This window comes from Solanum dulcamara, chromosome 7 (genome assembly GCF_947179165.1).
Source record: "Solanum dulcamara chromosome 7, daSolDulc1.2, whole genome shotgun sequence".
Lineage (NCBI taxonomy): Eukaryota > Viridiplantae > Streptophyta > Magnoliopsida > Solanales > Solanaceae > Solanum > Solanum dulcamara.
The window spans coordinates 13288521-13304371 of record NC_077243.1 but is presented as its reverse complement, the minus strand read 5'-3'; the positions used below and the strand labels follow the sequence as shown (position 1 = coordinate 13304371).

At 33.0% G+C, this 15851-nt stretch overlaps 1 protein-coding gene across 2 annotated transcripts; it reads left to right on the top strand.

Annotated features, from left to right (window-relative positions):
- Positions 1–6782: 6782 nt before the first annotated feature.
- On the top strand, positions 6783–15543 carry LOC129896659 (pyruvate dehydrogenase E1 component subunit beta-1, mitochondrial-like). Of its 2 annotated transcripts, none has more exons than XM_055972595.1 (15): positions 6783–6927; positions 7096–7174; positions 7284–7352; positions 7436–7516; positions 7686–7712; positions 7846–7908; positions 8000–8086; positions 9833–9958; positions 13187–13320; positions 13407–13479; positions 13559–13624; positions 13861–13899; positions 14025–14149; positions 14298–14412; positions 15125–15543. In XM_055972595.1, exons 2-15 carry the CDS (start codon positions 7124–7126, stop codon positions 15200–15202), a joined length of 1134 nt encoding a protein of 377 aa, XP_055828570.1. In that variant the 5' UTR covers positions 6783–6927; positions 7096–7123; the 3' UTR covers positions 15203–15543. The 2 variants fall into 2 exon arrangements, with proteins under 2 accessions (XP_055828570.1, XP_055828571.1); XM_055972596.1 differs by having other exon boundaries at positions 6825–6982.
- The last annotated feature ends 308 nt before the right edge of the window (positions 15544–15851 follow it).

The window sequence follows — 15851 nt, the reverse complement described above, 5'->3', positions numbered from 1 at the left end:
TATCTCAAAAATAGGGTTGATCAGAATTGCCCCAGTGGCTAATTTATGCATCTGAAATTAAAAATGATATGGTTAACTCGTTTGGTTTAGATACAAAATTTCTACATTTTTTTTTTCAAGAGAATATCAAATCAATATGGATAAGTAAAATGAAACAAAAGGGAATATAAATGAAATGTGACTTCACCGAAACTATTTCCCTAATGTTGTCCCAATTTATTTTTCTCCTTTCTTTCTCCTTAAATTTTAAGTAAAAAGTGGGAATATATTAATTTTGCTATGCGTGGCGTAACAATCAAAATCATAAAATCCAATGTGAACAATTCTCCATTGCATTTTCCATTTCATACAAACTATGCGTTAATGTGAAAAAAGATAGAAACTTCGCGGGGAAGGAGGCAAACAGGAAATTATGAAGAGGACTTGCATGAGATTTAAATGTACATGTCTTTTTCAAAGACTATTGGAAAGGACAATTACCCCAACTTTCTCCATTTTCTTTTTCCACAAGTTTGGTATCCGTGGAGTATGATGTGCACTTAATCTTTTTGTTTTTCAAATCAATTTTAATAAATCAGTAAAAATACAGTCAGTAGCCAATACTGATCTAATAAAGGGGAATTAATGAAGGGTATACTCACATAGCTTGGTAGACAATAGATTTGTAATCAACAAAGAGTCTTCTTGAGTACATAGCTTGGTAGACAATAGATTTGTGATCTACAAATAGTCTCTTTTCCTGAAGATCATTAAAAGGGTTTTAAATATTATAAAGTCAATAATAATCAATAATATTTCATTCCTTACTAGATTAGTAAAATGAATGGAGGTCGTAATGAGTACTTTATAATAAGGGTAAATACGTATAAAATGACAAATTATCTCTTATTATTTTAAATTAAATTAGTAAAAGTGGACGGAGGAAGGGAGTAGTTGCCTTTAATTATAGTGTCATATATGAAAGCAAGCAAACTTAGGAGACAAGTTTTAGAAATCAAGGGAGAAAGGAAATTGGTACGGAGCATATTGACCTTTAAACGTTCATTGGTCTTTATGGTCTTTCCGAACTTTGGCTTTAGAACCCGTTCAATTGACTTATAAGTTGTTTATAAATTATTTTTAATTTTTTTAAGTATTTAATTAATTAATTTAAAATTATTTTATGTTTAAAACAAATCTAAAAATGTAATTGGATTTGTTTGACTTAATTTATCTAAAGTAACTTATAAGTTGAAAATAATTTATAAGCCAAAAAATAAGTTGATCTACTTCAATTATTTTTTTTTCTTATAAATTATTTTCAGTTTATAAATTGCTTAAAATAAGTTAAGTCTTGACATATTCTTAATTAATCATCTTTTTCCAAAAAACTGCCTCTTAATTACGAATAATCAAGTTTGTCGTTTCCTCTTTGCATCAGTCGATCCACTTTCTTAATAAATAAATTTAATAATACAGAAGACTTATCAGGGAGTCATAATCATTTTCATAACATTATGATTTACTCCCTCCAAACTTTTTTAATTGTCAAATTTTGAATTGACATATTTATTAAGAAAATAATAATTGATATATTAAATTTATTAATTAAGAAAATGGAGCGAGTTTGTGTTTGTGGGGTGTCATCGCTAGGTAGTAGCTATGCCCTTTTTCCCGGAATTTAGTGTTATTTAAATAAAAAGTTGTTAACGACTTTTAGAACTTTTGACAATGGGATATTTCTTTCCTCGACTTTGCTATTCTCATATTGTACGAAGATAATGTATAATTGACATGAAGTGTGTACTGACGCAATTAGTTCATTTGTTGTGACATATAAGCTACCTAATAAAAATATGACATATATCTTTTACTGTAATGAGATACCTTGCTTTGAACCGTTATTTCAAAAAAAAAAAATTAAAAGATCCGCACAGTTATGAAAGATCAGGCAGATACCTTAACATGTATATAGAGGAGCTATTATTTATTATATGGTAGAAGGGACAAAAAAAATTCTTTCAATTATAGAGATATTTTCTTAAATGGAATAGGGATTAAAAGATGGGGAATCAATCTATTACCATATTAGTGAAAGTTTAGATAGTTAATTATCACGATTCAAAATGGGTCATGAGTGGCACTCACACTTAATCTCCTAGGTGGAGAACCAATGATACAAACTCCAACTAATAAATATGACAATAACATGGAAGCTCAAATAAATACGTTTTGCCCAAAACCTGAAAGTCATCACATGAAGGACATCTAAATTCTAAAACGAAGTTTGGAAATATCAAACACCAGAATAAATAAATAACAAAATGTGTCCGAAAAATAAAGACATCATGCCATAACCGAGAGAATCCATCACAAGCTAGAATGATAGCTCACCCTGAAATCTAATGGTCTTGAGACTGACTAGAGTTGAGGTCGAGTCGAAATCGATGGAAGACTCGCTGCACTCCACAAAATAAAACAAAGAAAGATACACGTAGGGGTCAGTACAGGGCAACATGTACTGAGTAGGTATCATCGGCCGACTCAAAATAGAAATCAATATGCAATAAATAATAGCGGAAAATCAACCATAGCACTTAACAGGTGGCAACCAATAAACAATTACATAACCAGTTAACAATATCAAGATCACACATGAGGACTCAAGCCTCCACATCACACTCCTTTGAAAAATGAGTTTTGGAGATTGGGTAGTATTAAGTCATTTTAATTTGTTTTTCTTTAACATTACCGTGCCAAAACGTGACACTCGATCCAAATATACCGTGTCGAAATGTGACACCCGATCTAAATATATCATGTCGGAACGTGACACCCGATCCAAATATACTGTGTCGGAACGTGACACCCGATTCAAATATAATTAATTTATCACATCTTCATGATTGCATTCCACTTCATTAATAATATTTCATCAAGCCTTCTTTATTCAAGGCACCATTTTTGATAGAGCAAGTTTAAGATTATGGATTTCACGGTCTCGGAATTTCAGACCAATCACAACAACATATCAACCATCCAAACCACAACAATTAAATGTATAGTAAACTTCACACATTACTCAATGAATATCAATCACTATTAAGAATCTATCTATGATATAGAATAAAACCATAACCTACCTCAATCGAAGATCCGAAGTAAAATAAGCTAATCCACCAATGTCTTTCCTTTCTTCAATGCCTCATACCATTTTCAATCTATCAATATATATTATTTATAAGTAAACTAGTCTGTAGGCACCAATATTATTTATATGTTTAACCTAGACCCAACAACTCATCCAAATTTATAATCAAATTTCTAAGTTTTGATACTAATTAATATCTCAAGTCTCATATTCCTAAATTCAAGTCTAGGGTTAAGTCTCAATTTTCTTCACAAATTTGATAAAATTCATATAACATAATACACCTAATATTTAATTACCTATCTCAATATATCAAAACTTTAATTATAATATGATAACGAAATAAAATAAAGTAAAATAAACAAACTAACCTACTGTATTCTCCTAAAAAGGAACCTGCAACCAATAAGTATCAATTGTGAAACCATTCCCATCATGCCATCTTTATGGCTGTCATTATAACATTAGTACTAATCCTCAATGTATGGCACAATTGTCCCCACGTTTTCAATTTACTAACGAATTACAGTTTCAATTTAGTATTCCTCCACTGTTTTTCCCACGAATCCCATAGCATGATAATAGTACAAATAGTATAAAACAATGGTGCTACTCAATTTCATGTACCTGAGATTTGTTCTCGTGGTACCTGCAATAATTTTGTCCGCCGCACAGAATTTAATTGCCTCTTTTATTCTTTTTTTTTTTCTTCTTTTCTTTTCTAAAACCCTTATGTATTGAAGTGATAAAATCTATTAATTTATTTTAATAAATATAGAATAAGTGGTATATGGTATATTAAATATATTATCATTTTAGCCTATTAACTAAATAAGTTATTTAAATTCATTCCTCAATTAATAACCATAGTTATGAAAAAGTCCAAAATACCCAATTAAAAATTTATGGAATGAATCTTTTATAAACTAAAAATTTCTAATACTCAAAACGACCTAATGGGTCGTTACATTAATCAACTGCAATACTAAAATTTCTCATTATAGAAGTACTAACTTAGATGCGGAGTTGCTTTCCCGTTTATTTAGTTCAATTATATGGCTTGATTTGATCCCTCTTGAATCTCAAGGCTTGTATTATCATTACTTGGACTTATTGGTTAAGACTGTTGTATGGCCTTGTGGAAAAGCCCAATATAATTAATCGATGGGTAAGGATGTGCGTCAATCGGTTTGATTTATTGATTTTTGATTTAAAAATATGTTAAATCAATAACAAATTAATAAGATTTTTTTATTAGTTTTTGATTTATCCTTAACGGTTCGATTTTCTATTTAACCAAGAAGAAAATGTTTATAAAATGATTATATGACTTTTCTAATAGTTTGGTGCATCAAAACAATTATATAACTTTACGGAATGCTCGTAAAATAGAAATAATAGCGACTAACATGAAAAGAACTCTATAAGTGCAATACAAATAAAAGAATTAGGACAATAATATGAATTGAAGGCTAAAGGACAAAGATAGTAACCAATAAGATATTGATATTAATATTTAATATTTATTTAGGGGTAAAGTAGCGAGTTACTATTATTTTAGTGGGTTATCGATTTATCCAATAACCCAATATTAAAAACTATGATCGAACCAATAACCCGATAATTTTTTTTTAATAAAACCATTAAAAACCCATTAACCCAAAACCATTTTTTTCGATTCGGTTTATTGGTCGGTTCGATTTTTGCACACCCTAACGATGGGACAATTTCAAATATATACAATAAACTAATTAGTTTACAACAAATATAACCATTTGTATTTACATAAAAATAGCAAAAAATCATAGAAAATATACAGTAATTATAAAATATAGCTTGCTAAAAGTCATAGAAAGCATACTGACTATACAATATAGATTACTTATACATGAGTTATACACTGAATATACATTATGATACATTCTATACATGAAATATAGACCAAATATACATTAAATAGTCATTTTTTGGGTAATTAAAATGACCAAATGATCATCTATTATAATTATTCCATTAACGATTTCGAGAAGCTCCTTTCAACATGCTCAAATCTAGCTTAAAAAGTTATTAAGAAAAATAATTACTAATATAGAAAAAGATTGGCAAGTTTGTCATAAGCATATATGGGGAAAATAATCTTAAAAATTAAGCTTAAGTCATCGATGACTAATTAAAATTGTCCATATAATTCATTTAGACACCTTAATTAAAATTAGTATCTATTGAACACTTAATCTTAACAAATTTATCTTATTATACATAAAATAACAATCAGTTTGTAAAACGTATAGAAAACCAACAAATAAATAATGACATGTATCATAAAGACTCAAAATAATAATCAAAATGAATAATTAATTTAATAAATGAAAATATTTTTAACCCTTATCAAAAAGAATAATCAGCCCAAAAAGAAAAATCGTTTTCTAAACACGCACACCCAATAAAAGTGAGAAACATTTTTTTTGCCGCATCAACATTTTGTGTTTGATAGTTAGAGTTGTTGAATAATTTACGCGTTCAATAAAGAGCAGTCTTAGTTTAAGTATCTAATTAAGAGCCGTTTGGTATGATGTATAAGTATAATGTTAAATATAGTGTAATAATAATACTTGCATTAGTTATGCTAAGATTGTTTCTTATGCAGTATTTGTGTATTAAAATGCATTGCATAACTTCTATAAAAATGTTTGTTTATAAAAATATCCTCCACACTTTTTATCTCTGGAAAATGAAAAATGTCTTTGAGAAAGATTGAAGGGGTAGTTATGTCATTAATAAATTTAATATATGTGTTGAAACTCTTTGTATTATTAATACATGAAAATTCATAATTTTAGTAATACACACCTTAATACACAATACAGTATATAACTAATATACATAGGCTAAAAAAATATACTGAATAAGATATTAGCATTACACATATCTAATACGTATATTATTTTTTCTAATACATTCTAATAAATGATCTTTAAGTGAATTTACAGACAACATTAAAAGGTCGTTGATGACTTAATTTTTTCAAAGAGGAGAGGCGTATGGTGAGTCAGAAATGCTGCGCTTGTTTTGATGTGAATATTTCTCATTAAGCCCAGCTTGCCAACTAGGCATCATTATTACTCCATCCAAATATTCGAATATTTGTTTGACTAAATTAAAATAAATGATGTTGCTCATTTTAAAAATAAATATTTTTAATTTTTTTATATTTATTTTCAGAACTCAAATTTGAAACTTCTGATTAAGAACGAGGGACTCCAATCATCCTGCTATAACTTGACTGATATTATGTTAGGTACCTTCCATCAACACAAAACTATGCCCACAAATAAATAATAAACTAAGCTATAGGGTGCATTTTTAGGAAAATATTATCATCTACAACACACGTTCAATTTAAAAAAATATTTAATTATGCAACAAAATTATATATATATATATAAAAAAGATTACTATTATAAATTACAATTCTTTTCATCTTAATACAACAAAATATATCTTAAAGTCACAATTAAAGTTCATATAATTTAACTAATGAAAAAGTAAAGTGTGACAAAGTATAGGGAGTAATAAATTAGTAACAGATTTACAATTTTATATCATATGCTTTATTTTTTCTTCAACTATGCCAGACCTCCAATGAGAGATTATTCTTTTATTGGTAATAAAATAAAATAAAGAAACAGGGAAAAAGCCAATTTTAACGTGCCTCTCTCTCACATTCCCAATTTTGTTACTCTCTGTTCGTCTCGACTATTGTTGGCGCCCGCCTCCACCAAACACCTAATTTACAGGTTCATTATCGATTAATCAGATCGAACCTTTTGATTTCTTCATATAATTTTTCCGGTATTAATTACATCAGTTTTATTGATATTATTCTTCCTGTTGATCTGATGAACTTTTCGGTGTATTTGATTTGAAAATTCGGTGGGTTATAGGTTTGTTTTGGTTGTTAATAGGGAATTCAATAGCTAGAAGGAAGCGGATATGTCTGGGATTATAGGTCGAAAAATGGCCAGCAGAGGCGTTTCTGGTTTGGTGAGAACTGAACAAGTTTTGATCGTTTTTGTTTTATTTTTCAGTCGATTTTGATATTTTTTATTTCCGAATAATGAAAATTTTGGTTTATTTGTTTTTTGGGTTTCAGAATATGAATCAGTTCCTGCTGGGAAGCAGGGTATTTGCATCTAGAAATTTTTCTTCAGCAGCTAAAGAGGTAATTTTTCACTTCCCTTTTTCACTTCAATATGCTTTAGTTATGTTGATAAAAAAAGAAGTCATTATTTAAAACTTGTGTAGATGACTGTCCGTGATGCTCTAAATTCTGCTCTGGATGAAGAAATGTCTGCGGATCCAAAGGTCTTTGTAATGGGGGAGGAGGTATAAATGATTTTCTCTTTTTCGCTTTTTTCGAATTTTCTCTTTGTGAGATTACACTGCATGTGTTGTTGTCTTTTTCAAATTTACAATGCAAATACACGCTTCTGCTATTTCTTCTCGTGAAAAATTGATCTGTAAATTTAATTCTCTTCAAAATTTTGTCATTCAGGTTGGTGAATACCAAGGAGCCTATAAGGTTAGATTTTCTTTTCTCACCTTGATTTTGTTTTTCCAAGCTTGCTCTTTAATCCTGTATTCACTACATATTTATTCTTTTTATCTGATTTCTTTGTTCTTGACCTTTTTTCTTCTTCTGTTTTTGTCTTCAGATTACCAAAGGGCTGTTGAGTAAATATGGTCCAGAAAGAGTTGTTGATACACCCATTACTGAGGTAGATCCTTGGGGTTCAATTACTAATTAGCTGCTCTTGTGAATGAATTTATATGTTAAGGTACTACATAACATTTTATGTTGTTTTCTAGGCTGGATTTACTGGAATGGGAGTTGGTGCTGCTTATCATGGTCTGAAACCTGTTATAGAATTCATGACTTTCAACTTTTCAATGCAGGTCGGACTTCTGTTCTCTCGGATACTATGTTCTTCTGAATTCTGTTATTAATATCTATTTGTTATTTCCTCGAACATAAATATGCAAAAATCATCCACCAATATCATTGCCAGAGGAGAGGCCCACATGCGGTAGCTGTCTGTATCAGTTAACTACTGTCATTTATGACGTTTAGCTTGTTGAGATGTTGTATGATATATTTGAGCACAAGTAAATTTGCAAGAGGTTGGATTATCGGTGTTGTCAAAGGCGCGCTTAAGCCCTGAAGCGAGGCTCAAAATGTGTTCAGTGCTTCGCCTTGCTTAATGTGTGCTTCAGTGTCGTCGTCAAGGTTTTATGGCATACTCTCCTTCAAAATGAGCCTCTTCTGAAAAAGCGACACTAAACAAATGCATTCACTTTATCATGCTTTTTAAAAAAAATTTCTTTGTTCATATATTTGTCATTCATGCTTGTAATTATTAGACTTGGAATATACATACATATATTTATATATATATATATATATATATATATATATACATACACATATATACATACATACATATATATATACATATATATATATATATATATTTCCCTCTGAGCTGTTTGTCATCAAAGCTCACACTCTATTTGCTCTTTGCGCTTAAAGCCCCAATAGACCTTAGAGCTTTTTGCTTTTGATAACACTGAGATTATGGCATGATCAATTTGAAATTGGATTGATAATTTGGATGGTATTGCCTGTCATTTCTGTATTTTCTGTCTTGTGCAGATTGTATTAAATTTAGTGCAAAAATCTGAATAAAATACCAATGTGGGAGGGGAAATTAGGTTGTAGTCTTTGAGTACAAAAGGTGATTTTGGTATTTTGGCTCTGAGCCTCGGAGTTGGACTACATTAGTGAACATTTTCTTCTGGTTGTGTTTCCTCAGGGGCAATGGATGCCCATCATTACTTCAGTTATAAAAGCTTGCAAAGAAGAATGCCTTATCGACACAACTAGAATATTCTTATGCTAAGTTTGTCTTAAGTTAGAGGAACTGTGGTCTGAACTAAATATGACGCGGTGGTACCACAAATGCCTTGTTTCTGAAAGAGTGTCAACAGTCTCCAATGTAAAAGAGGAAGTTGATACTAGGTCCTTGTCTATATTGAACTAAAAATTAGGAAGTTACTACAAGGTCCCTGTTTATATTGAACTCTGTTCAGTCATTGTGGACACAAGAATGATGTCTCCTGTGGTAATTTATAGCTCTAAGATGCATGTAACTGAATCTTAGTTGTGAGTTGCTGGGTTGGCACACATACTATATGATCAAGTAATTGTTGGCCAAATGGTATGTTATTTATGGGGCTTGTTTCCTTCAAATTGGAAGTTGGATTGGCTCACAGGCTATACAATCAAGTAATTGTTGGCCAAATGATATATAACTTTATGGCACTTGTTTCCTTCCAAATTCGAAGGAACAGCTTCCTCCAACTGTTCTATTAGGAGGAATGGAGATTGTTATTACTTTCTCTTGTCAAATGTTCTTGCTGCATCTTAGTCTTTCTCTTTGAATAAACAATAGAGGTTCTACTTCATCGGATCATGACATTCTAGTTCTGGTACGTGACTAGCATTTCAGTTAAGAGATTTTAGTGAAGTTACTTCATTTTGATATCATTTTTGTACAACTTGTTATATTTTCAAGATCTCTTGATTATAGTTTATACCTATGAATGCTGACTGAAGGTATAATCTTTTTGGAATTCATGCAGGCAATTGACCATATTATCAATTCTGCTGCAAAATCAAATTACATGTCTGCCGGTCAGATCTCAGTCCCCATCGTCTTCAGGGGTCCTAATGGTGCTGCAGCTGGCGTTGGTGCTCAACATTCTCAGGTATGTTAGTGAACTGAAATGTAGCTTGTTGTGTTTCCTAATGTTGCTCTTGGAGTTCCTCAAAGTTAGGTTAAACCAAGCTAAGTATCACATGTATATACTGTTAAAAGGTGCTGCAGTAAATATTGGTCTTTTTACATTGTTTTTATTTGTTTAATATCTCCGAAAGACCTATCTTTTCTGACCTTTGCCTCTCAGAGCTATTGGTACTCATTAACTAGAAAGGGTGAGAGTTCATCTTTAGAGATGGATTAACAAGAAATGAGACTTTGGTAACTCGGTCAGTTGAGACTCTTTGAAAAGGTGACGAAACTACAAAGTAGTTATTCAGTGAGTTAGGGAGTCAGTTTTTCTGGATGGAAAAGCAGTAGTTAAGAAGAGTTGAAGCCGGAAAAAAAAAGAACACGCGGTCGAGCACATTTCTAAATGATGGTCAAACAGTACAAATGATTAAAGGCTTAAACACATATGTTACACACTTATTTGATATTTGACTACTCTTTTCCAACAAGTGCATCCCATGCACGTAATATATGGGAGCTCTCAACCACTTCCATCAGCATTGCCACATGGTCAAATCCAACAATGCCCCCTTCATAGCTCTTATGCCAAAAAGAAAGGGATCATTACACCTTAGAGACTTCAGGCCCTCTACTTAGTTGGGTCTCCCTTTGAGTGCAAAATTCAAAGCAGTGTTCAGGAAAGCGAGCGCTTCATCGCTTTAAGCGGTGAAGCAAAGCGAAGTGAGGGTTCAGTGCTTCAGCTGGCTGAAGTGAGGCATGTGAAAAGAAGCGGCGGCTTCTGGGCTGAAGCGCGATGCGACTAGAAGCGGCGAATCAACAAAAGCAACTCTTTATTTTTTTTTTAATTAATAAGTGATCGATTTAAAGAATAACAGGGACGTCAACACATGGGATATCCATCTAAGAAGAAACTTACAAGACTGAGAGTTGGAGGAACTCACTGATTTATACAGGTTACTGGCAGATTACTCAATAAGTCCTCAAACTTCCAGATAACTTAAAGTGGGGGGCTCAAAGAGAGGCATCTTCATAGTGAAAACATGCTACAATCACTTGAATGCAACAAATGGAATGACAACACCTTGGCCCTGGAAGCTGATCTTGAATATAAAACTCCCCCCAAAGTTAAAGGTTTCCTTTGGAAAGCCCTTCATAATGCCATATTAACCCAGGACAACCTAAGAAAAAGAGGCATTCCAGTAGCGAACAGATGTTTTATGTGCCAAAACAACTTAGAGACTGTAAACTACTTGTTGTTGCATTGCCTTGTGGAAGCTGACCTTTGGACTAGGTTTTTGGCAATTTTTGGAATTAGCTGGACAACATAAAACAAGCAGTTGAAAGTTGGAGTTCATGGAATGTGAACAAGACCATCAAGAAGATCTAGCAAATGATCTCAACTTGTAATTTTTGGTGTTTATGGGAAGAAAGCAACAAAAGATTCTATGATGGTACTTCAACTCCCAATCGCTCTCTTAGATCTAAGTGTTTGTTCAATCTTTATAGCTGGAGCAACCTCTCCCCTGTAAATGATATCATCTATCTTCTAGATTGTATCAATTCCCTCTCAGTCTTTTTGTTTTTGGTTCTTAACTCCCAACTCTTGTTTTTTTGGAGTGTTTGGAGTTATAAACATTTGATTTGTAATCTACAACAACTTATTTCATAAAAAAAATAAAAAAATCTGATTGCATCAAGAACAATCTCTCTCAATGGTTTTAATGCTAGAGCATCATTGCAGCTTGATTATACTCAAGCGAGTGCTCAGGATGCAGTATAAACCATGTGCTTGCACAACCTTCTTGAGTTCTAATTTGTACTCAACAACACTTAAACAAAAGATATTAGTATATAGGAAGTCTTAGGTATCTAGCATCTATTGGGTAACTTGAGAAGACATCAACCAGCAAGCGGCCATTTCCTGCACAATTAATCTTTTTGTGGGAAGTATTTCCTTAAAATTTTCTAATGCTTGACTTCAGGAAATTGTTTCCTGGAAAGAATTAGAAAGGTAAAAGGGTGTTGAGTTTGCTACGTAATGAGAATGGGACAAAGTGGTTTGACAATGTATGAAATATGGTATTACAAAAGAGTTGCTGAATTTATGCTTAAGATGTGAATTGAATTATTGAATGATATAAGCATTGACGATGAATTAATAAAATATAAGAGGTCATCGGGTGTTCTGGTATATTCTGATTGAAGATTGACAAATAAAATTTAAAAAATCCTGCAAATCTTCCGCCTTTGGTGAGAAATGAAATATGATTTACTTGAAGGAGTTGCTCTTATGCATCTATTTCATTGGTTCCTTGGCATATTGTTTCTCTTGCTGATTTGGAGGTATAACATTGATCAAAATGGAAGTAGTTTTAGCAATGGAAGTATTTGGTGTTTTCTACCAGTGTTATTAAAAGCTATCTCTTCGTCGCATTGCTTTAAGGTATGCGAAGCGAGAGGTTATCGGTCTAATGAAATGTGCGCTTTGAACAATGATGTTAAAGTGATCCCAAACTAGAAGCAATTGGTTCTTTGAATCTTGACTTCGATTCAGAATAATATATGTATCATTGTGGCACCCAAGGGTGTGGTCTAGTGATCACTGAAGTGGGTTGAGAAACATGAGCTCTCAGGTTCAAATCCCAACCGAGACAAAAAATACTAGGTGATCTGTCCAAGCCTTGGTGGATAGACTATAGAGTTACCCAATACCTGTGTTGCTAGGAGGTAGCAGGTACCCCGTGGAAATTGGTATTATTGTACAATGGATGTTTGAATTAGTTATTTTAATTGCAGTTTTATATACTAAAATCATATTTGTTGGTAGCTTTTAATTTTCTGTTAATAGTGTGCTTCACTTCAATGCAGTGCACGCTTCATTTCTTGTTTTTCATGCTTCCAAGTCCCATGGACGTCTTCATATTTTGCGCTTTTCACTTTTAAAAACAATATTTTCTACCGTTACTGGCAGCAAAAGAGGACGAGAGAGGAACAGGAAATATGAGATAGTGTCAGTAGATGCATCTCCAGAACTTTGAGTTTCTTCCCATGATCATTCACTGCATTTTGTTTGATTGTGTTATTTAAGCAAGTAGACATACATGCGAATTATTAGTCCCCGCCATCAAGGTGTATGCATGTTTGTATGTCATATGCATCTAGATTGGTATAAGCCCAACATTTCTTCCTTTTATTATCTTTCCAGTGCTATGCGGCATGGTTTGGTGCATGTCCTGGATTGAAGGTGCTAGCTCCATACTCTTCTGAAGATGCTCGCGGCCTGCTAAAAGCTGCTATCAGGGATCCTGATCCTGTTGTTTTTCTGGAAAATGAGTTGCTGTGAGTTTCATTGCTGATTTAGTTATTCAAGTGCATTCACTTTTCTCCTAATATCTTATCAACATTGTGCGACTTGAATGATGCAGATATGGTGAGTCTTTTCCTGTTTCTGCCGAAGTTCTTGATTCTAGTTTCTCTCTTCCCATTGGAAAAGCTAAGGCAAGCTCCTGCTTTCTGTCATTGTTTCTGTGTATATTTAATACCTTAATGCTGTTCCTTACTTTACAAACATTGGCAGATTGAACGTGAAGGAAAGGATATCACAATTACTGCTTTCTCAAAGATGGTTGGTTATGCTCTTAAGGTTTGTCTGTACTTACCTTAGATGAAGATTTAAATTCTTGCTATGTAACATGTCCTCAATTCAATGCTTTGATTAATCCTGTTCTGCAACTCATGATCCACTTGTTTTGCTGAGTTTCATCAAAACCTAAATATTGCTTTGATTTGGTATTCCGTATTAGATATTGCATAGAAACTATATAGCATGACACTGTTTCTAGCTATAATCATTCATTTCCACGTGTTTGAATCTTGAAGGCTGCCGAAATTCTTGCAAAAGAGGGAATTAGTGCTGAGGTATGTGAGACTATAGAGTTCATAGTCTAGTTCTGTCTTTAAATTTTAAAATGTTAATGTGATTTTAGGTTTCAGCTTCATTTCACTTCTCTTTCTTTGTCTTTCTATTTTATTCGTGCTAACAGGTCATAAATTTGCGCTCTATCCGACCACTTGATAGACCCACCATTAATGCTTCCGTGAGGAAAACCAACAGACTTTTAACTGTTGAAGAAGGGTTCCCACAACACGGCGTTGGAGCTGAGATCTGGTTTACTACAAACTTCCTCCCCTAATTCTATTACAATTCCGTGCAATAACCACCCCCATCCCCCCAAAAAGAAAGCAGAAAAGAGCTTCATTTCCTACCTGTTTTTAGTCAGTCAAGCTTACTAGACTATATTTTCCTTTTGCATCAGTGCATCTGTGGTTGAGGAAAGTTTTGAGTATCTTGATGCACCAGTCGAGAGGATATCTGGGGCTGATGTTCCTATGCCATATGCAGCAAATCTGGAAAGAATGGCTGTTCCACAGGTTAGTAAACTTCTTTTTCTCCCTTTTTGGTAAATATGAGCAGCTTTCATTCGATTCTAGTTATGGTTATTGTGGTAAATATGACTGATCATTAAATGGGTGGACAAGGGTGCCTTATCAGCTCCAAAGGGTGTGGAGGTGGAGGGCGAAAAGAAGACATGATAAGCCGTTAAACCGTGTTCTCTCTGGAATGATGGCATAACTGAATGGTATTGAAAGATTAGTGTTTGATGTACTCTGGAAAGAGGATCAGCTGGTAGAACGATGCATTACGATCAGTATGCAAGCACGATGTCTTGCTATCCGGAGAACAGTTGCTTATTAAATATCCAGGAGTGAGCTGAGGATTGTTAGTATTCATATCATACTAACTAATGCAGTGTTTACCACATCTTATCAGTTGAGAAGCATAGGGAGAAGAAAATGGGAAAAAGTTTGCAACAAAATACTGAGAGATTAATACAATTGTATGCAACTGCAAGTTTATGAAGTCTATATTATCAATTCCCAAAAAAGGGTCATAGGTCATGAACATACACACAGCTATATATACGTAAATATATAAGGTGTAAAGGTGCTGTACTTAGGAAACAATGGATAACCAAGAAGCTCATAGGAAATAGATCTTCTCATCCTTTATTGGTGAATTGCTAATAACAGTTGACACCACTGGTTGTCTTTCCTTCTGAAATATTTGAATCTGCCTGTACAGATTGAAGATATTGTTCGTGCAGCAAAGAGGGCATGTTACAGAGCAGCAAAATCAGTTCCACTGGCTGCAACTGCTTAAGCTTGGTAGGAACAAAGCTGGTTTTAAGCATTTTCTTTCCTCTTCGTGGATATTGATTCTTTATCCGCCTGCGAGTGGATGCTTCTGAACTCACCATCCTGAGAAGTTTAGTTTGACCATGCAAAAGAAAAAGCTAAATGTTAGAAATAAAACTTGTAGAAAATAAATTTTGCCGTTTTCTTGCTCTCTTTACACTGGTGTTACCAAATGTTATGTAAGACAAACACGCTACTACTGATGGAAGAGAAAGTAGTAGACACCACTGCAACTTCTTTGTGAGTTTTGACTGCTGATGGTTCATGAGAACAAACTCTACGCTGCTTATATGATGTATGTTTGTACTCCTTCTGTCCAACTTTATTTTGTCCATGTTTGACTTGGCATACCACTTGAAGAAACAATAAATAGAGGTGTATTTTTACTATATCACCCCTATAATTATAAGTATCTAAATATTGAAAAAATAAATAGTATTTAATAGCAAGGGTAAAATAGACACAAAATGGTAAATTATCTCTTGATTTTTTCAAACTAGACAAGTAAAGTTGGACAAGATGGAGGGAGTATTATTTTCTAGGTACAAAACAACGAATTGATCTCAAATAACATCCATCCAGTTTTCAAAGAGGCTCAAATAACATTACTTGGT

What these genes read in the sequence shown, in the direction of transcription:
- LOC129896659 (XM_055972595.1), top strand. Translation starts at nt 7,124, where the DNA reads ATGTCTGGGATTATAGGTCGAAAAATGGCCAGCAGAGGCGTTTCTGGT. An exon ending in TTTCTGGAAAATGAGTTGCT is followed by an intron (nt 13,321 to 13,406) that starts GTGAGTTTCATT and finishes TGAATGATGCAG; the next exon opens with ATATGGTGAGTCTTTTCCTG. An exon ending in TTCCCATTGGAAAAGCTAAG is followed by an intron (nt 13,480 to 13,558) that starts GCAAGCTCCTGC and finishes AAACATTGGCAG; the next exon opens with ATTGAACGTGAAGGAAAGGA.